The 22,672-nt window shown below is 39.5% G+C and overlaps 1 protein-coding gene across 1 annotated transcript in view; it reads left to right on the top strand.

Moving 5' to 3' along the window:
- Positions 1 to 1,042: 1,042 nt before the first annotated feature.
- Positions 1,043 to 22,672, top strand: part of SLC67A1 (solute carrier family 67 member 1) — a 65,145-nt gene continuing 43,515 nt past the window's right edge. The window contains exons 1-4 of the mRNA XM_015889046.3: positions 1,043 to 1,544; positions 4,161 to 4,258; positions 5,050 to 5,195; positions 5,340 to 5,472. Of these exons, the coding sequence (XP_015744532.1) occupies positions 1,368 to 1,544; positions 4,161 to 4,258; positions 5,050 to 5,195; positions 5,340 to 5,472 (554 nt within the window). The 5' untranslated portion in view covers positions 1,043 to 1,367. The remainder of the gene's footprint in view (positions 1,545 to 4,160; positions 4,259 to 5,049; positions 5,196 to 5,339; positions 5,473 to 22,672) is intronic.

Genomic DNA, 22,672 nt, shown 5'->3' with positions numbered 1-22,672 from the left:
TGATTGTAGATGTTATTTTTATTCTACTGCTGTATTCATAGCTGACAATTTTAACACAGTCCCTGTTGAGTACAAACCAGGAAGTAAGATTTTCCTTCTTTATTTTCATAATGCTTGGTAAGAAATGTAAACAGAGAAAAGCTGTTCAAGCTAACTGGAATTGAATCTCACCATTAGGCCATTACTCTTCTGTAAGTAAATCCTTCATCCATTATAATACAATAGTCAGCTTCTGAACTGTTTTCATTGATTAATCTTGCAATTACTTTTATATTAAGAATTAGTAATTCATTAGCAATATTTTAGTACTAGGACAGCTCATCAGAGAAAAGACTGTCATGCTTTTGTGATAGCAATAGCAGTCAATTTATTATTGATTTTCCAATCACACAAGCACATGCCTGCTAAGGGGAATCTTTCCTTCATGTGCTTCTCCTTCCATCTCCCCCATTCATCTGTCCTAAATGCAAACTGGAGACTCCCTAAATCTCTGCAGCAATTTAGAGAAGGAAGGATCTATTCCTCTGTAGGTTAGACTTTCAGTGAAATAAATTGCAAATCACTGCAATTGTTTTTGGAACCTGCATACAGGACAGGTGGTATAGGACAGTGTGGTACAGTAGTGCAGACTGTTTGCCCATCTTGTCCAGTACTGCCTACTGGCAACAGCTCTGCAGAGTTAGAAACAGAGGGGTTTTCCCCAAACCCTTGCTCTGTAATCCTTGTAATTGAATTAATAGGAACTGAACTCAAGACCTGCAGGCAATTGTAACTAAACACCACTCCCCCATCTGAAACATAGCCATTTGTGTATACCGTATATATATTTACTGGATACTTTAGCATAGGTTGTTGTAGCACAACATGTAGATTAGTATAGGCCATATGCATTTTTGGTCAAGCATAGATAAGTACAATAAAATTTTGGAACCTCCAAAACAGTGACCCTCAGCTCACGGATGAGCGAGTAAATAAACGCTGCCATACATCACATAATAGGCTTTCTTTCTGAATAAAGGTTTATACTACCTGACTGCAGTCTGTGTATCCTAACTTGGCTCATTGAGTGTCTTGGCACTTCCAAGTAGAGACACATAGGTTACAGCAGCACCATTATTTTCATTTTATTTTTTTAATCTAAGCAAATAGTATGAAAGAGGCCACCTGAGCGACCTCGCTTGCTAAAATGCAGTGGTCATAGACATGCAAGCTAAGCCATGACTCAGCAGCCTCATTCCAATTCCAATTAAAAAAAAACAAACTCAAACCCTCGACTTTTGCACTTTATGTTAATGAGCATGTGTTCCTTCTTTCTAGCTGAACTTTTAGTTCATTTCATTTCCCCCCCTCCAGCCTGAGCCACAGGCATGCATGTAGGAAACTGTTCAGAGAGTGAGCAGACATTAGAACCGAGAGAGGGATCCTTGGAGATGGAAGATAAGAGAGCCGTGAATGTGACCTCAGCGCGGTGGGTGATCAAAGTCACTTACCTCCTGACGGCTGTGGATCAGACCTGCATGCTCGTGCAGTTTGGGATTGTTCCAGTGAGTACAAAGTGAATGCTTCCTGCCTGTTCAAGGGGGGATTCAGTTATTGTTTGAAACCATGGCATGCTTCTTCGTAGTACTAGGTGGAAATCCGTTTAACCGTGTCACCTCAAGTAAATGAGGTTTTCTGAACTAATATTTGTTCTGTAAAAGTCGTTCTCATTGCGTTATTAACCCATACGGATGGGCTTAAGGGCTGTGTAACTTGCTCTGCCTTGGTCCTTAAGTCTTGTTTTCATATCATCTCCCAGCCCAAGGAGTGAATTTAATACAAATACAACTAGTTAATTGTTGTTTTTGTATTGCTCCTTGCTTTTAAATGTTTTTGACAAATTGCCCAGAATGGCTGGGAGTCAGGTGGCACATAAATTCAATATATTATTATGGTTGGTCACACAGTCAGCCAGGTGTTTAGACTGGATTTGGCATTTTTGTCCACCTATCGAGTCCTTCCCAAGGACCTGGGAGAGGCAGATGTTGTTTGATGGTGTTAAAGGGATCGTCACAGGATATAAGCTGTTCCAAGTAAAGCTGCCTTTTGCAATTGACTGATGGTGATTTTGTCAATGCTGATGGTGTTCAAGTGGTGCTCCAGATGTTTTGAGATTGCACTTAAGACGTCTATTACTACTGGTAATAAATAAGTATTGGTATAAATAAATAAATAATAATTAATTAATTAATAAGTAATAGTAATATTACTATTATTATTATTAGGAAGCTGGATAGGATTTTTTGGGGGGTCAAACTTTCTAGTGAGATTGATTGTAGGCTATTCAGGCTGTTATTGTAGTTCTATTTTGCTTGCTTTACATTTAATTGCTAGGGAGGCAATTACTTGTTATGGATATTGATATTTTAAAAAGGGATATTGGAAATCAGTCCCCAAACTTAGGAATACCCATACCCAGATCATTTCCAGAAGTTGCTCCCAAACTGTAATTTGTAATGTGACAGAAGATGGAAATTGTTAAGTCCATGGGAAGTAGCTATATTAAATGAATTTAATTAATTTAAATGAATTTTAGTTGTATTCAAATGAACTTTAGCCAATTTACTTCTTTCCTGTCTAAGAAACAGGCCATTCAATGACCAGGTTTGGCTTTTAACCCCAAAGAACCCCCAGTGTATGAGAATTACAGTTGGTTCATTGCTGAGTACTTAGATGCGTTTTAAGAAGGAAAAAGGGCTCCTGGACTGTCTGGGGTTCTGGGACTGGGGTGGGGAAAGGAATATTTTTAGGGGACTCAAAGAATTATGGTCCAAGACACCATCTCTTAATATTTGAAGGTATGACTGAGAGCCAAGTCATTCATCCGTCACAGTCATCTTGATTATCACTCTACACATTTACCATTGCAGATCTTTAATTTAATTCAGTGTTCTCAGATGACACATCTCCTGCATGTAGAACAACCAGATTTAGGATGCGAAAGAATGTTCTATATCTCTTTGCTGCTACTTAGTGGCCATCAGGATTTTTGCAGCATAGATCTGGTAGCCCTACGTGCATATGTTGCCTCTTCATTTCTGGTAATGGTTGCAATTGCGTTCCCCTTCGCCTCTTTCTCTCAGAAATAAAACTGAGTTTGCATGGAAAAATCACTAATTATAACAAAGAAGTTGATATAATTCTTAGTGATTTTCCATGCAAACCTGAGAGAATAGAAGGAGTTTGGTTTTTTGAAGATGGGTTCATAATTATTAGAAGCTGAGTAGATTTTATTTTTTTATTTTATTTTTTGCCAGCCCAATTAATTGTTTGGTATTTCTTCCCCAAGGCTTGGGTTGTTAGAACATGTGAACTGATATGTTTCAAAGGGTATTTTTTTAAAGCTGAGGCCTGTTGAATTTAAAAAGAAGAGGAATTTGTATATTTTTGATACCTCTTTAGGACTCCTCAGTGATAAAAGGGAAAACAATTATAGAGGAAAATGAATTGAAGTTGTAACCCCTTGTTTATTTTTGATTTATGCTGGAAAATGATGCTAAGAGTTTTATAATGTAAATGTTTATTTTCCACTAAATAGAGAAGAGTTTATATTTGTATAAAAGAGTTTATCAGAATTCAATGAATTCATGTATAAACAGACAGTTAAACCTGAAGTTTAAAGTGGTTCTTAATCAAGATAAAGCAGTATTCAGTTCATATGGGGGGGGAGTACTAGCTGAAAACTCCATCAAATTCAGCTTAACCCTCTGGATTATGGGGAGTTGACCAGATATGAGAGATTCAAAGTACCCCAAACAGAGAAGAGTGAAGGCAGAAAGATCCCTTCCATTTTCTTTTAAAGTGAAGGAAGAAAGAGGAACTAGGACTTGAAGGTGAGTTACAGCTTATAGGTATACCTAGCTGAGTGTGGCTGATTGAGAAGCTAAGCAGTATCCAACCTGATTAATACTTGGGTGGGAGACCATCAAGGAATATCAGTGCAATAGGCTAGACTGTGAAGTGATTATTCTAGAAGAAGAAAATAGCAACCACTTCCATACTGATGCCAAAGAAACTACATAGATCATCAGAAGTCATGCTCAACTTCACTTTTTTTTTATCATCTTCCCTTTCAAAAATGTAATGTCTAACCTTTCTCTCTACTCTCTCCTCTGTTTAAGTATTTGGCAACTAACTTAGGTTTGGATGCAATTGGATTTGGCTACTTGCAATCATTCTTTGGGATTCTTCAGCTTCTGGGTGGCCCCATCTTTGGAAGGTAAATATAAAGTGTTGTCTTATGAGCTCTTGTGGAATGGCAGAATTGCCCTAAATAAATAGTATTACTTTTAACATAGGAAAATAATTTAGTTTTAGCAACCATTTCAATTAAACATCCAGGATAAAACTGAATAGGGAAAAAGCTGAAGAATGGGGGAAAATCTGAAGAATTGAGGGTTGGACCTCCAGGGTCCCTTCCAACCCTATGATTCTATGAATATTCTCTATTGTGTATCAACTACTTAGAGCTTTGATAGAGCAAAATTGCCTTCCTCAACCTGGGTGTCTTCAGATGCATGGATTTCAGCTCACAGATTTTCCCAGCAAGCATGGTCATTGCTGAGAATTCTGGGAATTGAAGTTCATGCAGCTAGTTCCCTCTAAGTTTGGGGAGCATTGGAGTAAGGCTACTGATGCAGATGACATGAGTTGATCGGAAGGACTATATGGGGAGACTTTGCTTGTGAAGGTAATTTAGTAGTCTGTGTTATTTCCTAAAGTTTTCAGGATCACATATATTTAGAATGATTCTGATCATCTGTTTTTAATAGGTACTCATCAGTCCTAATGGATATGTGTCCAATATTCCAGAAGATTGGATGGATGGATGGATGGATGGATGGATGGATGGATAGATAGATAGATAGATAGATAGATAGATAGATAGATAGATAGATAGCCATCCAAATTTCTTGGAGATCAGGTTGGTGGTTTCCAGTATGATGGATTCTGCTTTTATTATTGTAGGCTCAGTCAATTTCTAAATATACTGCATCATTCTTCTTCCAGGTTTGCTGACCAGTTTGGAACCAGAACTGCCTTGACTCTCTCATATTTGGCTGGATCTCTGTGCTTCTTGCTCCTCTCTATGTCCATCAGTGTCCCCCTACTTTTTCTTTCCAGAGTTCCAGCCATCTTCATTCATGGATTACCAGGTAATGTTACAAGATATACAAATCCAGGAATCAATTAACTCCAGTTACCTTGGTTATTAGTTGAGCATGCAGCTCTTCACTTGTGAACACAGAAAGATGCTTGGTAGTTCAATGAAAGCTTGCTATTTTCCACTCTCTTCATAGGTGCACAGATGGTTATAACAGATTTGACAACTCTTGCCAAACGTCCCGATGCTTTAGGAAAGCTTGGACTTTGTTTTGGAATAGGAGTAATTCTTGGATCTTCCCTGGGTGGTATCTTAACCACAAACTTTGGGTGAGTAATCTTATAGTCATATGAGTAGTTGTGTTTGTATGGGTAGTCATATTTCAGCTATCAATTGGGATCATACTTGATCTGTTAAGAAATGCCTTATTCTGTGCCTAGCTACCAGTAAATAATATGAAACTGAGTGGAAAAACATAAAGGAAAGGATTGCTCTGTGTTGAGAAGGAATAAAGTTCTATCTAGTACCCCCCGCAAAAAAAAAAAAAAATGGTCTGCATTTTTAACTACTCCTTCCATTTGCTGGAAAAGAAATGATTCTGAATTTTTTTTCTAGGAACAAAAAAACTAGATAAAATTCTTATGGATGGAATGTGGAATTCTTGCATTTGCCCTTGTTACCAGCAGCTGAAAGTTTATGTGTGTGTTCACTCTTTCACCCTACAATAATTTCTCCAGTAGTTTGTAGCCTTTCTAGTTTCTAATGTTTCAGTGTAGTTCCAAGAGAAAAAAGGAGGGAATTCCTTCCATTTTTTTTTTTTAAACCAGACAGCATTAGCAGGCAAGGAGGCTGTAAAATGACAGAGAAACATCTAGCATAAAACAGAAACAAAACAACCACAATGGCTCTCTTTATGATCTCCAAAATAAAGGAATTCAGCACACTAAGAATGAGCTAAAAAATCAAGGCCTGTTTTGCAGGTAAACAGAACATTTGGAAAACTGAAAGGTATTTTTACAGTTTTCATTCTGATGTAACACCTTCTAGATCAAGTTTCTTAACACCTTCTAGTTTCTCAGCCTTGGCAGCTTAAAGATGTGTGGACTCCAATTCCACACATCTCCAAGCTGCCAAGGTTGAGATATACTGTTTTAGAGTGTTGGAGTTTAGAACAGCTTTACTCAGCCTCCAGGGTACTGGATTACAATTCCTATCAACTATCTTCAGAATTTTGGCTAAGGGTGTAGGACAACATAACTGGAGCAGACTAGATGAAGAAATGCTGCATTTACTAGATAAGAAGTTATGATTTTTCTCCTAAATAATTACTTGTGAATTGGGAATGGGAATGGTGAGTTGTGTTACATTTACATAGGAGATACCTGGAAAACAAGATAATAAGGGACATGCAAGTGACTGTACATGTTGAAGATTTGCTTGGGAGTGGCAGTTTGCCTGGTGAATTTAACTCTTTTTGTAACAACCAGTCTTACTTGGTTTGACTTGACCTCTTCTCACCTCTCTTGCTGCTTTCTCTTTTCTCTTGCCATCCAATGGTTTCTAGGAGGTGTATATGCAAACATATAATAAATATGCACACATATACACAAGTGTGTCACATGCACAGATTCATTGGAGGAACAGAGTGGGAAATGTCCATGATAGATTTCAAGTAGAGTTGTTAAGCTTAGATTAACTAAATAGGGAAGCTGCCTACTGTACAGGATTTTATCTCTGTTTATTATTTTTATATCTATCTGTTTGGAGAAGTCCTCTTCCTTCTGGGCCCAACTAAGGGGAAGCACCTAACCAGCCTTGGCTGATCTTGAAAAAGCTAAGTAGAGTCAAAATTAAATGATCATTGGATGGGAGATAACCAAGAAATACTGTAAGCTAAACTGAAAATTCATCAAGAATACATCTTGATGGAGGGCTGTAGCAAACCAATTCTGTATGTTGCAAGAGGTACATGGATGTGTCTATGAAATCAACTCAATGAGCTCTTTGCTTTCACCTTTTTACTAGCTGCCAGTATGGAGACAATTCTTCATCAGTAGAATCTGAGAGGTGCAGATCCCAGGATCTATTCTTCTGGGAGGATTAGAAATATGATAGGAGATTAATCCCAGCAGGCTTAAAAATGACAAAGCAATGTTGAACTGCTCGAGTATTTGCCTTTTATATGTTAGGTCATGTGATCTGTGATTTTAAACAAATATCCTACTTCTGGTAGCTTATTTTAGAAATTGCTCCAGAGCAGCAGTAGCTTAGAACAAGGTTAACAACCTTAAGAAATCAAAGTCCATGCTGAACGTTAATTCTCCTCCCACCCTGTCCAACAAAGGCTATATTTATTTTCCACTGTTAATCTTTTTTTCCCCCTTCTTGCCAGTAAAAAATTTATTGACTAAGTGTGCACTGTTGTTTTTAACATGCAGATTAATCTTCTGATTAGGTGACTGAGTCTTTTTTGCTCAAGGGACATTTTGACAGCTGAAAAAAATTATGTTTGCTCTTACTGAGATTAATCTAAAAGCCCAAAAATGCAATTTGTGAAATGACCTAAAATCGCCACATCAAGTAGGAATCACAGAAGGAGGCCTGCAGGGTACAGCTGTAAATTGTTCAAATTGCCTGGAGCATAAAATCTGATTCATCTTATGGAGAAAGAAATGTTGCTGTATTTTGAGAAATCATTGTCAATAACATCTTCTAAACCAGTGCTGTCCAAACTTGGCCACTAAGATGAGTGGACTTCAACTCCCAGAATTCCCCAGCCAGTCATGCTGGCTGGGGAATTCTGGGAGTTGAAGTCCACTCATCTTAAAGTGGCCAAGTTTGGACAACACTGTTCTAAACGAATCATTCTCAATAGCATGTTCTAAATAAGAGACAAAAGCAGGAGAAACCGGTCCTATTCATTCTAAATCTCTGAAGGCCGGATACCATAGTAATGCACACATTTGACCACTAGGTAGCACACTTTTCCTCTCATTGTTTTTGTCCATTTACTTATACAGTATTCTGCCCTTGGTTTGAGCAGTTACACTCCCTAATTTGTGTGGTAGGGTGAATGGAAAATATAGCAGAACTATATCCCATCCCCACAACGTGGGTGGAACCTATCAGGAAGTACTACAGGGAAGCTGTAGACTAGGAAGCCAAAAGCATCCTGGAAGAAGACAGCAGAAGCCCAGTTCTGCATTTTGCCAAGAAAACTGCTTGGACGTTTTCCTGAAGTTACCGGGAGATGAGCTCTTTTCTTCCTCATGACGATGGGGAGATTGTGTTAAGATTTCTCTGTTGGCATTTCTCTGTTGGCACTGGCTTGCAAGAATGTCTTGCTTAGAATAAAATCCCCTCGAGAAACATCTTTTTTGGATCACATAGTGAGGGGGCTTCATGTATTTTGGGGTTTCTGCATGTGCTGAACGGGTCAAAGGAGGTTAAACGAAGTGAGCTATCGCCTTCTAGTAGTTGAAGTGGTGTTTATGGAGGTTGCTGACCACTGCCTACATCACTCTTTACCTCTACAGCAGTTGATCAAAGCATACAGTGATTTTTGATAGTCTTTCTCCCTTGGTTCAGGATATCTACTTCAGATTGAATTAAGGTCAGTAACATTGTCCAAAAATGGAAATACATTCATTTTAAGCTCCAAATCCTGTGTGCTTTTAAAAATTAACTTTCCCGGTGGCTTTTTCATCTTTTCCTCACAGAACCTACTTTCATACCTTTGATAGTTTTCACTGAATTCCATAAGCCAATTCCCAATCTGTCCTGAACCTACAGACATGATTTCACAGGGAATTGACAGCTGTCTATCAAAAGTTAGAGGTTGTGGCCATTTGCCTGATGTCAGTGCTCCATTGAAAATATAAATCACACTTCTTCATCCTAATAACTTCAGATAATTAGATTACAAATCCCATCATGCCAACCTGTTTTAATCCAGTACATTTTAAGGATACCAGGCTGGAAAAAGTTGTTCTGATGAATCACTTCTAAGTCTTGTTAACTGAACTCCCTGAACCCTGCATGTTATCACCCTTCTCTCTCCCTCCAGCTGCTGAAAATACATCACCCTTCCTAAAGCGTTGATTAATATTGGCCTCTACATTTGTTTCATTTTGTGAAAAGATTTATGAAGTCTTTTATTTAGCATACCTAGAAACACAACTGATATGAAACCCTATATTTAGTTTTAGCATTTAGTTGGACACCTCCTTAGCTTCTTTCCAGTTACCACACAGAATTTCATTCATTTGGTTTGGGGAAAAAATCCTTTTGGCGTGGCATAACCTGTAGCTGGATTACGGTATGGAAAAATTAGATTTGGAGGCAGAGATTGCCTTTTGATGTGTCGTTTTTCGAGTACGCTAGGTGGTGCCAATGTGCTGGGAAAAGTTAAAGGAACTGAGGGTTTTTTGGTTTTGTTTTGTTTTGTTTCTTAGAAGCTTCTGGCAAAGGTTACTTTGTTCACATGGCATTACACGCTTCTGTAAGAAATCATCATTCTGCCCTCTTTTTCCTAATTTGCATTTCTGTGATGAGGGTCAGTAAGACCATTCAGGGTCAGCCTGGTCTGATTATATGGTCCATAAACTTTTTATCATGGCATGATGAAGCAACTTGTAATGGGACTTGGGAAAATATATATTACATGGCTTGGTTGCTTATTAGTTCTTTCCAATTAACCTTCATTTTAAAATATAGGGAAGGAAATGTGAGGGACACTGATGTTCTGGATGTTCTTCAGATTGATTTGCTGCTAGGAAAGGAATCGAGGTAAACTTGCTGGTTCAAATGATTTCACCAAGATACGCCTCCATCCATGGGAATCAGCCTCTGCTTATATAACAGGATCCCCCTTTCTTGACAATCCCTTGCATAATAGAAATAGATTTTCCTATTGCCTTTTGACAATGCGTGCTATGTGCACCTATGGAAGAGGTATGAACACAGTAACTATTGTAAGTTAATCCTTGGTTCCTAAACTACCCTTTTTTCTGATGCATAACTACACTACAATCATATACATGGTGACTTAGAAGTAAAGCTCACAATATGTAATTAGACTTATTCCAATTAAGTATGCATACAACTTCACGGTTCCTCCCCGTAAGGAAACAGATGTTCTTTCAGATGTTGCTGCACTGTTCCAGCAGCTCTAGCTAGTATGGATGAGGGGTGGTGATGATTTAGTTCAGCTCTGGCCATTTTCACTCAGTTGAGCTGAAATGCTATGTACTTATCTGTAAACCATCAGAAAACTAAACTGACATGAAATTTGCTGTCCCTGTTGCCAATTCCTATCTGCCTTTGTAGCCTCTATACGGGCTTGCCATAGTTGTGTCCTGATTTTGGGTGTACAGGGCAAAGTCACTGGTTAAACCCTCTGGCTTTGCTGCCCTCCACCCTTTCTCACATCACTAGCTAGCAAGAAACCATCCATCTCAACAGTGCTATGACTGGCAAATGGCTTTGATATAGAGGTCTGGACTAGCAGATTTATCCATCTATCAAAACCTGCTGTATCCCCAAGCCTACTAAATAGCTGACCTCTGGAGTGGGGGCTGCCTGATAAATTGGGAATAGTTCTCTGGTTTTTCAAGGCAACTTCCTTAGCCAAAGTTCTTTTGACAGAGAGTTTAGTGTTCTTTTGAAAGAGCTAAACCCACACTCACAACAAGGTAACAAACATCCCATGGGAGGCTGCCCAGTAAAGTGAGAGAACCAGCTCTCTCCAAGCCTATCAAAAGAGCCAACTCTCCCATTTGCCATGGAACTCCCTAAACCTGTTGGTCAGCTGTTTAACACCCACAGGGAGCTGCCAGTACTATAGCAACCAGGAGCTGTGACCTACTCTTCTTCTTCCAGAACTGGGCCAGAGAGGGTGGCCCACACCCCACAGAAGTGTGCATGCAGCATAAGCCAAAAATAACAAATAGATGATGGGATTTTTATTTTTATTTTCTCGCATGGTTGAGGAATTTTGGCAAAGTATCTTCCCCAGGAAAGATTCCCTGCTGGCCAGGGAATTCTGGGAGCTGAAGTCCACGCATCTGAAAGTTGCCAAGGTTGAGAAACACTGCCTTAGGGGGAACGACCCATTCAACATCAGCACAGCTTTCTGTGACTTAACTGTGTCTTATGGATGGGCTAAGGCTCAGGTGACAACATTGCGGGGATATAGAGGACAAAAATAATGCCAGAGGATCTGGGCCATGGCAAAAGGCAAATGGGGAAGGGCCCGCTGGCTCCTTGCTTTTGCTATTAAAGAAATGAGCTAGACTTGGACTTCCTGCCTTAATGACCTCTTGCAAGCCTTCCTTATTCAGAGCTCTGCGTGCGCTTGAAGCATAAGTGAGTTATTGTGTCAGTAGTGGGAGAGCACATCCATGATGCAAGGAATGCAGGAATGGGGTGGGGGGATACATTCAGGAAAGCATACAAAGCCCACTGGGGTTCCTGCTAAAGTCATCACTGAGCAATCCTCCCTGCTAACACTTTCCAGAAGTCTCATGTATATTTAGAGTTGCATGATTTTCCATAAAGACCCACTAGCTTCCTGTGATTTAATACAAAGAAATGGATTCATGCTGTATTTATTTTGAATTTTTTCTCTTTATTTGTTATGATGCCATAGAAAAAGAATTTCTGCCCATTTTGCACTTTTTTTTCCCCATGATTTTCTCACTTGGTATTACTATTCACAGTTGTGTGTTGCTGACACATTTGTGCCTAGGGAGGAAAAAAGAATATTTTTGCTTGCTCTTTAGGCAATATTTTTGACCATGTATTCAGCGATTGCTAGTAACTCTTAAAATGGCAGCTGACAGGGCTCCTGTTCATAGGATCATCCTTCTTAAACCAGCATCTCTCCATACAGGTTGGATCACAATCTGCCTGAGGATGAGGGGAGCTGGGAGTTCAACGCTAAAACTTGTACATTGCGCCAAACAAAAATCCAGCCAACTATGCAGTAGTCATTAAGTGTTGAATAAACCAGCCATCATAGCTTATTCCACAAAATATGGCTAAATCAATCCAGGGCTTAGCACCATGTGTTAAAAGGCATGAAATGTAATACAAGAAGGAAAAAATGGATGACAGGGCAGGATGCTTCATAGTCTTACATGTTCACCTCTCCTGTTTGGGGTCGAGAGTCCATAGGCATTTATGGTTGGGATAGAGTTGGTAGAATTTAGCTTTACTGTGACTGTTTTGAGCCATGATATCATGGGGTAATTTTTTTTTTTTTAATAAACAAGTGACTCATATGACTTTAGACTTTATTTCAAAAGCTCCCTGCAGATCATCAATCAGACTTCCTGGCAATCGACTGGGCAGTGGGTGATCAAGAGAGGGGAAAATGGGGTCTGTTGAAAGAGAGGCAATGAACTGGGAGAATGAAAGAGAGCCCCTTTTTGGCACTGGGTTGCCCAATACTGGGATCCACGGTGGTCACCCAACAGATTACCCACAAAGGAATCACATTTTCAACAGCAATAAAAAACAAGTTTCCCTCTTTTGGTGTATGTTGCATACAGGCAACCAGAGTAGACTAGGAGCCTAGCTTTAGCCATGTTTGGGAGGCTGTAATGACAGAAACTCACTTGTATTTGATTTTTTTAAACAAATAAAAAAATGTAAAACTCCGCAATACCTATAATTCCAAGCACAATGGGAAAAGTATGACAATTAATAGCAGGTCGATTAATAAGTTAGGGTTCCCAGTTTGATGTTTTGTCCATTGGACCTATATCTGTCTTCTTAAAAAATCCAATCAAACTGACAAACAATTACCTCTTTTCATAAATGGGGATTGGACTGGGAACATTTTGTTGTTGACAACTTTGTTCTCTGAGTAACTGAACATTCTGTGTCATCACCCCAGACCAGCCAATCAGTATCAGGGCATTACCACTACAAGCAATATACAATACAGGCTCTCAGTCAAGAGATGGGATGACATAGTTATTTGCTTAGAGAAAGCAATCATATATCCATGTCTCTTTCCCGTAACAGAGCTATTGCAGCTCTGAAGAAATTCCATGGAATTGCTTGCATCTCCATCACATTGGCGCAGTGGAAAATCAGTGGGCGTTTAAAGGGGTAAAGACTGGGTCATAGATGAACAGGGCAAAGGTCCCAAGAACTCTATTTCTAGACAATTTCCCCATTCTGGCTTGAGAACTCCTTTTTTTTCTTTTTTTGTACTGTAGCAGGAATGCTGGCATTTCCCAGTCAGGAATCATTATGCTGATTAGCCATGCAGTTTGCACTGGGGATGCCAGAATACAAAAAAATCCTTTGTCCTTGATGACAAGACATCCTGGAGGGTGAGGGTTTCGTGGCTGCTGGCCAGATTATCCATAAACTGTACCAGAATTTGTACAGGCTATGGCTGCATGTTCAAGATTTCAGCCTTTCCTGTATAATAAAATCCTAAATGCTACCAGATTCTGGCTCTCAGAATCTGGTAGCACTTAGGATAGACACTCCCACCACTTCCTTGTAAGGTTTAATCATTGGTAGAATTAATGTTCTTCATATGAGAACAGTGCCCGTCAGACAACTTGAACTACAATGTGTGGGGTTGATCAGGTATCTTGGGAGTTGTGGTCCAAAACATCTGGGGGGCATCTGGAGTTGAGGAAGGTTGGTTCAGGGAGAGCTGGCCATGGTGGTGGGGGGCTGACATTATTTGTATACAGTCTGAACAGCTTATCTTCCCCTCCATCTACTGCATGCCACACGTGGCAGGCCAGAGGAATGGGAAGGCTAGGCCATATGGGGATTATGGCTGGGTGGGCAAGGGGCTTCCCTCATGTTCTGCACTGAAGATTCTTAGGGGAGAGTAGGCAAAGATTGAAAAGGTCTCTGTACCCAGTTTTAGCTCCAAATCTGATTCCCCCACCGACCTACATGCTAGTGTATTCAAAACAGATAATATAGTGTATTTATTTTGGCTGTAAGAGCCAATTAAATGCACCACCCAACAGCTATTTCATATGCACATGCTTTATTCCAGTCTCCCTTAGGCTCGTACCCACTAACAGTATACAGACTATACCAGACTTCCCAGAATTCCTAGCCTAATTTGAGATGAAGTTGTATTACACTGAAGCTAAAATATTAGCCCATGTACGCTGGCATAGCAATGTCAGAAATAGAGCTATAGTGAGAAAATGCTGGGCTTGAAGGAAGTAAAAGATGATCTTAGGGTTTAAAAAATGAAGGCTGAATTGTTTATGTTGAATGAGTGGAATAGAGAGAGCCATAGTGGCTCCTAGCAACTGATCAGATACTGGGACAGCGGGACAGCTGACGTGGTGGCCAGAATGGTCCCAGCCTAGAAAGTCCTGCTGTCTAGAGTAATAGTTTGGTAAGCCAGATCAAACTGGCTGGCTGGAAGTTTCCCACTTTTATTTCCAGATGTCTGCACCATCTGCGTCCTCATTAGATGAGAGAAGAGTAGAGTTCCTCGAGATTATCCTTTTTTGCCAAAGTAAATTTTGGTCCTCTTGCTGTATGCAGTTTGCTTAACAGTTAAGAACACATACTCCACTTGGGCAATTAATGACAAGAAAGGACAAGGTGGAGGAAGAGGTTGACCCCGCTGCATAACAAAGCAACTTGGAGACTTTTTCTTTTTCCTTTTCTTTTCGATGAGCTTTCCAATCTCACTCATCCCTTTTGTTAAAACTACATGCTCAAATCTACTAGGTGATGAAGGTGGAGTGAAATTGTTCCCTCTCACTGATTCATCAAAGGAAGAAAGGAACTGCAAGTTTTGTCTTTGAAAACTTGAGTGAAATCCTTCCTGCATGAGAAAGCGTGAAGAACAATGTAGATAAACAGAAGGTGATCTACAGTGACCAAAATTAATTATGCTTAATATTTTTCAAGAAGACATAGATGTAGTGGTTGACTGATGATGATGCAGAGTGGGGCAATATACCAAAATGTACCAAAATATGTAACAAACCAATCCATGCTTGGAGAAATGTGTACTAGAATACAAACTTTAGTGCAAACTTTGTAAAAATACCCGAGTTTCATAAACCAGACTTGATGGATTCACAGAAGTGAAAAACTGAGGGGAAAAAAATTAACTTGACAAATTGGCAAAAATGAGAAACTGAGAAAGAGCTAAAGTGACATTCATTCATCCCTGGTATTAAGACATTTCTCTTCAGTTTAGTCTTCTGAATTGTTTTATTATTATTGATGCATGGATTTTTAAAAAAAATATGATTTTATTATTTTGTATTTTAATTCATTTTTTAAATAGTCTTGTTCTTAACTACCTTGAGTGTCCCTATCATTTGTAAATGTGGGGTATAGATTGATTAATAAGACTAAGTATTGTGATTTATGATTTATGCATTTAAGTATTATGCACGTATGAATTAATGACTAAATTATTATCAGCACATACCAGCACATTATACAATAACTGGAACTTTAACTCTCCTTTACAGTATAATCTGTGTTATACTGTATGTACCGTATCTATCGGCCTATAACACGCACAGGCGTATAACACGCACCTTAATTTTAAGAAGGAAGCTTGAGTAAAAAAACTTAAATTTAAAATAAATGACTTGGAAGCAAAATTAAGGGAGCTCTGAACTTTTTGTTTATTAATATTTATACCACTTATAAGGTAAAAAGGTGATCTGAAAGAAAAAGCATCTCTTTGAATGAAGAAAACCAGCGCTCCCCATTGCTTGCATGAGCACCTGAGCTCCACAGAGCAGGAGGCGAGCACTGGGGAGCACCGGTTTTCACTTGCACAAGCACTGGGGAGTGCTGTTTTCGCTCGCACGAGGTGGGGAGCACCGGTTTTTGCTCGCTCACCTGCCTCTCGCCTCCGGAGCTGCCCCGGTTACAGCCCTGGCTCAAATGAAGGCTCCACTCTCCCAGTCCTGCCGCTTGAGTATCGGCGTATAACATGCAGCTAGGATTTCAGCCCCAAATTTTAGGGAAAAAAGTACGTGTTATACACCGATAAATACGGTAAATAGAACTGAAGATTTAGAGAATTTGAACCAAAATATTTATTAATAAACAGAAATGTCAACTCATGAAAAAATTCCTCTAGAAGGAGCCACATAAGTTATTGTAGGAAAAACAGTAAAGTATATTTTGAGCCTGAGAAATGATCACTTTGTTTTATTAATGGTGGCTAGAACTGCAGTCATTCCATTATGTCTGAGAATTGACATTTCTGTTGGAAGATATTTCATTAGAATTATAAAGAGTACCTAAAAATTTAATTTGGTAACCATATTCAAGTATGTGAAACCTGAAATGATTTATTCTGTTGGGAGCATTGTAAAAAAAAAAAAGTATAATGTAAAATTATAAGACAATACAAAGAATTAGTGATGAAGGTCTATAAAATAGCCATGTTGACTGTTAATTCTGCAAGTTGCAAACTTAGCACATTTGGAAGGTGCCATCTTAAAGAAGTTTGAATCAAAATCGATTCCTTGTTTGCATGATACCAGTTGTAAGAGTTTCCTGACTCTTTAACATGTTTAGAACACTACATTTATTCATCTGTATTTATTTATCTTCATATCTTCCAACAGAGAACTGAAACTTTAGCTTTTCATCTGCAGCTTTTTTCAATTACAACATTATGTGCCTTCAAGTTGGTTTCAACTCCTAGCGACCACATAGATATTATCCGTGATGATCTATCCCTAACCTGTTCTTTCAAGTCTCCCAACAGTGCACTCGTCACCACTGTAACTGAGTCTATTCCCCATGCTGCTGGTCATCCTTTTCTTCTCTTTCCTTCCACCTTTCCCAGCATTAGAGCCTTCTCCAGAGAGCTGGCTTTTCGCATAATGTGTCTGAAGTAGGATAATTTGAGCCTGGTCATTTGTGCCTCAAGTGAGAACTCTGGGTTGATTTGTTTGATGATCCATTGGTTTGTTTTCTTGGCTGTCCACGGTATCCACAGGAGTCTTCTCCAACACAGTTCGAAGGCATCAATACTCTTCCTATCCTGCTTCTTTCTAACTTTCACTTCCATAAAGTGTCACAGGGAATAGCATGGCTTGCACGATTCTGATCTTTGTACGTATAGACAGTTCACGGCATTTCAATATCTTTTCCAAGGCCTTCCTGGCTGCTCTCTTGACTGCTTGTTCCTTTACTGTTGGTGGTTGATCCTAAAAGGCAGAAGCTATCCACCACTTCAATATCTTCATTGTCAATTCTAGCTTGCACATGTAGCACCTGGACAGTTCTACAGGCAACACCTGGCCATGTCTTTGATGACTGAGCTCCTCTACCTCCTTTTAACAATAATATAGTCAATTTGACTTCTATACACTCCATCTGGTGATGTCCATGTATAGAGGTGTCATTTTGGTTGTTTGAAGACAGCATTAGCTATGAAGAAATCATTGGAATGGTAGAAATTGATAAGTCTGTCTCCTGCTTCATTTCAGTTTCCTAAGCCATACAATCCCGCTACATTTTCCTCTTTCATGTTTCCAACTTTGACATTCCAGTCTCCAATCACAAGCAGCACATCTGCCTGCACATTCCGTCAATTTCAAATCGAACTTGATCATAAAACTCATCAGTCTCCTCTACTTCTGCATCAGTGGTTGGACCATAAACTTGAATGATTGTCATATTAAAGGGTTGTCCATGAAGTCTAATCAATATTATTTTGTCACTGATTGCACTGTAGCCAAGTACTGTTCTTGCTATACCCTTCCTAACTATAAAAGCAATACCATTTCTTCATTGTTTTTCCTCCTGAGTAATAAACAGTGTGATCTTCTGATTGAAAGTGTCCCATCCCAGTCCATTTCAATTTGCTGATGCCTAAGATGTCAATTTGTAATGTTTCATTTCATCTTTCACTGTATTGAGTTTTCCTGTGTTCATTCCATGTTCCTTCCATGTAATTCTATCTTTCCAGCTTCAATTTGCTTTTCCAGTATGGCAACATCAGCAACTAGATGTCCCAAAGGCCTTAATCTAGCCACGCCATAAACATCATTAGTACTCTGAGAGATCCTCAACTCTCCCTTAGTAGCATGTTGAGTGCCATCCGACCTGAGGGGCCCTTCATCTGGCATTATATTGTCAATCATTTTATATTTTCTATCCATGTTGTTTTCTTGGTAAAAGTACAGGAGTGGTTTACCTTTGCCTTCTCCCATGTAGTATGAATTGATGCCTTTGCTACTGTCACTAAAGTGATCATGTGCCTCTGGCATCTTCCTATATCACTGCTGCCCAATATAGGTGCCTGCTTGCTTTAGCTGGGCAGCTGGGATGACCTTCACACCTTTCTGACCCTGCTGGGAATATATACCCTTGGCATACACTCCCTGCGTTCTTCGCTCATCCCTCCCAGGAACTTCCCCCCTATCACAATGAGGCAGCACAGCAGGACTCGGGGTGGGGGGTGATGCAATTACAAGATACAGCATGGATAAAAATATGTGTTATAAATCTCACCCAGCTCACCTTTGTCTCATTCCATTCTGCTTCAGTTGTTGTTACGTTCTCATTAGTCATTTCTATTGTTATTCGTTAACCACATTTTATTTTTTTAAAAAGGAACTACCAGGTATCTGTGATCCAAATGTTGAATATACCTGGTTTCCATAGCTCTGTTCAGGTTTCAGTTTCACCACAATTCTCTTATGTAAAGTTCACATCAATTATCATATCAGGCTTTAGTATGAGCATAATAAAGGAATGTGAAATATTTGGATGCCAAATGCTTCCTTTGCTGCTGATGCCCCAAGCATGGTGATGAATAACTGTGGCTATACTCACAAGATTCATGTCTAAGCCTGCTTTTACCTGGGATGTGACTTATCACAAATAGGGAGGAAGAACAAGGTAATGTGAAATGTATTGTGCCTGTTGGGAAAGCTTCCCACTTTTTGAGTCAAACTCTGCCTTGGGCAAAGCCTTTTGAGAAATTACATTGGAGAAACAGAGGCAATGGAAACACTCCTGCTTCCCCTCCTTTGGCTCTTAGTTTGGCTAACGTTGCAGTCAGCAGCTTCTGAGCTCTTCTAGAAGCTTCTAAGTCCTCAAGGATATTTGAACTGCTTTGTTTCTCTCTCTCTCTCTCTCTCTCTCCTATATTAGCCAGAATGTTTATTTGCATGGTCAATACTTCTGTACAGCTCACAGGCATCACAGAATAACATGGGAGAAGCTCAAGGATGACCTATTTGCAGGGCCCCCTCTCTCTGATCATTTCTACCCACACCTAGGGTAGGGTCCAACAGAAAGGGCATGCTCTGGATCCCATCTAACTCCTGCCCTCTGGAATGAAGTTTCCCTGAGATCTGGATGGCCCCTACCCTGCTGGTATTTTGAAGGGCATTGAAGCCCTGGCTCTTCATCCAGGCCTTTGCCAAGAGTGATTAAAGCCTTATTTGGATTGTGTACATCTGTTTAGTTTAGTTTGGGGCCCCTTTGAGCACTCCCCTGCACACTTGCGCCAAATCAGCATGAGTGAGTTTTGACAGATAGCTAAATCCATTAGTCAGTGTTGTCAAAGTTTACCCTCTTCCGCCAGCCCCAACCCTTCTCACATTAAGGAGAATGATTGACTATGTGCCATCAAGTCAGTGTTGACTCTTAGTGACCACATAGATAGATTTTCTTCATGATTTAGAGTCATAGTGTTTCAAAATCCCCATGAACACATTTAAAAAAACCCAAGGCCTACCAAGGTGCAATCGGTTGCCATGTAGCTGGGCAGGCTGTGTGAAGCTACAATATGAGGCAATGATGAGAGGAAAAGTACTTTCCCAAAAAGGCAGCTGAGACAATAAGAAGCTCTTCAGTACAGTCAGCCTGAGGACATCCGTCATTAGATGAATAAGGTATTTTTGGCATGCGTTGGAGACTCTTCCCCAAAGCAGTAGAGAGCAGCACAGAGTTTCCATCCCCCCCCCTCCACCACCACCACCACCCCCGCTGAAACTGAAAGACTATCTACTGAAGAATGTTGATTTAATTAAAGGAATAGAAAGTATATCAGTTACACTTGACCAAAATAGGAGATTTCTGAATTTTATCCACAACAACTCAGCTCCTCAATCTTAAGGGTCAGTTCCTTTCAGATGCAATGGGTAGGCCAAACAGAAATAGTTTAGAAAGTAAAAAACTTTGCCAATACAAAACAGATGGTTGGGTGGGTTTTCTAGCAGCCATTTTTTTTCTTTCCAAAACATCTGCATATTAAGTGATATGACTTTCCCCTTGGAAACTTAAAATGGATTTTACTTTCAAAAAGTTTTCATCCAGCTATCAGCAAAAGATTTTTCTGCAATATGGTACAACCTGCTTCCCTCTTGAAGTAATTTTTGCCCCAGGGTCTTCCCATGTCTCTTTATTTCACATTGTTTTGACTTGGCAGGTGCCGATATTTAGGGGAGGTGTGGACAAGGTGTAGACTACAAAAACTCAAGCAGAGTCCTGAAATGAGAGCCATTTCATACCTGTTGCAGTGCTCTTACTGTATTGGTAGATGTTTTCTCTGCTAGCTGATAACATGATGAAGGGGGATGAAAGCAAAGTCAAAGTAAAGGACACACTCACAATCAGACAGTACAATTTCACAGGAATTTGGAACAGATACAACAGGAACCAGATTGGTAAGGTGGGCAGCAAATGTTATGCTGGTGTTGCTTTGTGTGATCTCAAGAATGGATGGATCGCTTTAACTCAATAGTGGGGAAAGGCCTATAGAGAGAAGACCCACTAAAAACTTTCAGAAATGAACCATTTTAGAATAAGCTTCAGGACAGTAACACAAATTTATGTTTGTGGCCTCCTGAATACAGAAAGAACTGCTGCTTAATTTTAACGTAACATTTCTGGATAATGGTTGTTATCTGTTCTGCCTCATAGTCAAGATATTGTCATTAAGGATATTTGCAAGATCCTTGAAATCCTTGTTTGCAAGATCCTTGTTATGGATATGAAATATCCATAACATTTGCAATATCCCTGAATTTATAGATATACAGAAATATAACAGCTAAAGATTATATTTTATGATTCCTTAGGGATGTGACCAGCTTCATAACTATTCCGTAAACTAGCAGAGAAAGACTACGTTTCCTACTGAAATAGAAGAAATGCGTATTTGTAGTCCAGAATTATAATCCTATTTATCCCATGGTAATCCTATGGGAAGTTTACAGACATATATTGTAAGTTTTCTAAAAATGAAATAAAACCAGATGGAAAGGTACATTTTCTTCAAAGGCATCTTCACAAGGGAAGTGGGAAGCCAGCTACAGGACTAGCACAAGTCCAGTAGTGAACTTGTGGGTAACACAGATTTCCAAGAACACTATAGAAATGCCGGTCCCTAAAATGAAGAGCTGTTAGAGTGATTCCCATTAGAATAGCGTTTAATCAACCTCAGCAACTTTAAGATGTGTGGTCTTCAGCTCTCAGAATTCCCCAGCCAGAAAAGCTAATTCCCGTACACCATAATTACTCACTTCTTATTGTACCAAGGAATGACTTATGCTTGTCATTGAGCCAACCTGCCCGATACATTCATATTGGACTTGCACGTTACCCTACGCTACTCCCCACCCCCAACAGTTTTCATTGAGAGTTAAAGCTGGAACCAAGTGACTTACAAATATGTATGAACAAGCACGCAGAAATATATTTCTCATCCACATCTGGATTTTTCATATGGCTACTTGAACACATTTCTAATAAAATAAATGACATCCTTTGGCAATTACTGTACGTTTCCTGAAATAGTGGTCCTTGAAGCTGGTATTATGAATCACCTCATCACATAAAGCAAGTAAAACTGAAGCCATTAATTAAGTTTTGTATGTCTGCCTAATTAGACAGCCTATTTTTGTTATAGCCATTAGGGAGAACTTTGGACACTATTTTTACAACTCCTCAGATTAATTGCTTCTTTAATGCTATAGATTCCACAGTTGTCCTAAGTTAAATAAATATATACAAAATAAACACTTGTGCTCTCTATCAGCCTTTCCAAATCTGCCATGCTTTCCGGAGGCTGCGCTGAGTGTAATGGCTGCAAATTCTGAAAAATCAGGTACAACACAGAGAAAGGGTCTTAGATTGAGAAAAGCTGGTCAATATCCATCTTCAGTGCCCTTTATTTTAAATGTGGGCCAATTGGTGCACCAGTCAATGTCAGGCCAAGGCCCCCTTGGCCATGGACTCTACCTGCTTTTCTAATAGGAGACATGAATCCAGGAGGCCCCCCCCAAATTGTGAATCTACTCTCCATGCGGAAGCACCTCTACTCGGAGAGCCAAAGTTGGTATTTGCTCAAAATCAGAAAGATTTTGAATAAAATTGCATTTAGTCTTGTTAGTCTTACAGACACTGAACAAAAAAATATCTCACTCTGACTCTGAAATAGTGTAAGGATTTGCTGTTGCTGCATTTAAGTAATAATTGTAGTTGGGTGAGTAAAAAGTTCAATAAAAGAATGAAAAATGCTGGCTT

The sequence above is a fragment of the Python bivittatus genome, unplaced genomic scaffold, assembly GCF_059951505.1.
Source record: "Python bivittatus isolate LINGU-HERP-01145 unplaced genomic scaffold, Pbiv_v1 ctg000480_np1212, whole genome shotgun sequence".
NCBI classification, from domain to species: domain Eukaryota; kingdom Metazoa; phylum Chordata; class Lepidosauria; order Squamata; family Pythonidae; genus Python; species Python bivittatus.
This window is presented reverse-complemented; position numbering and strand designations above follow the sequence as displayed.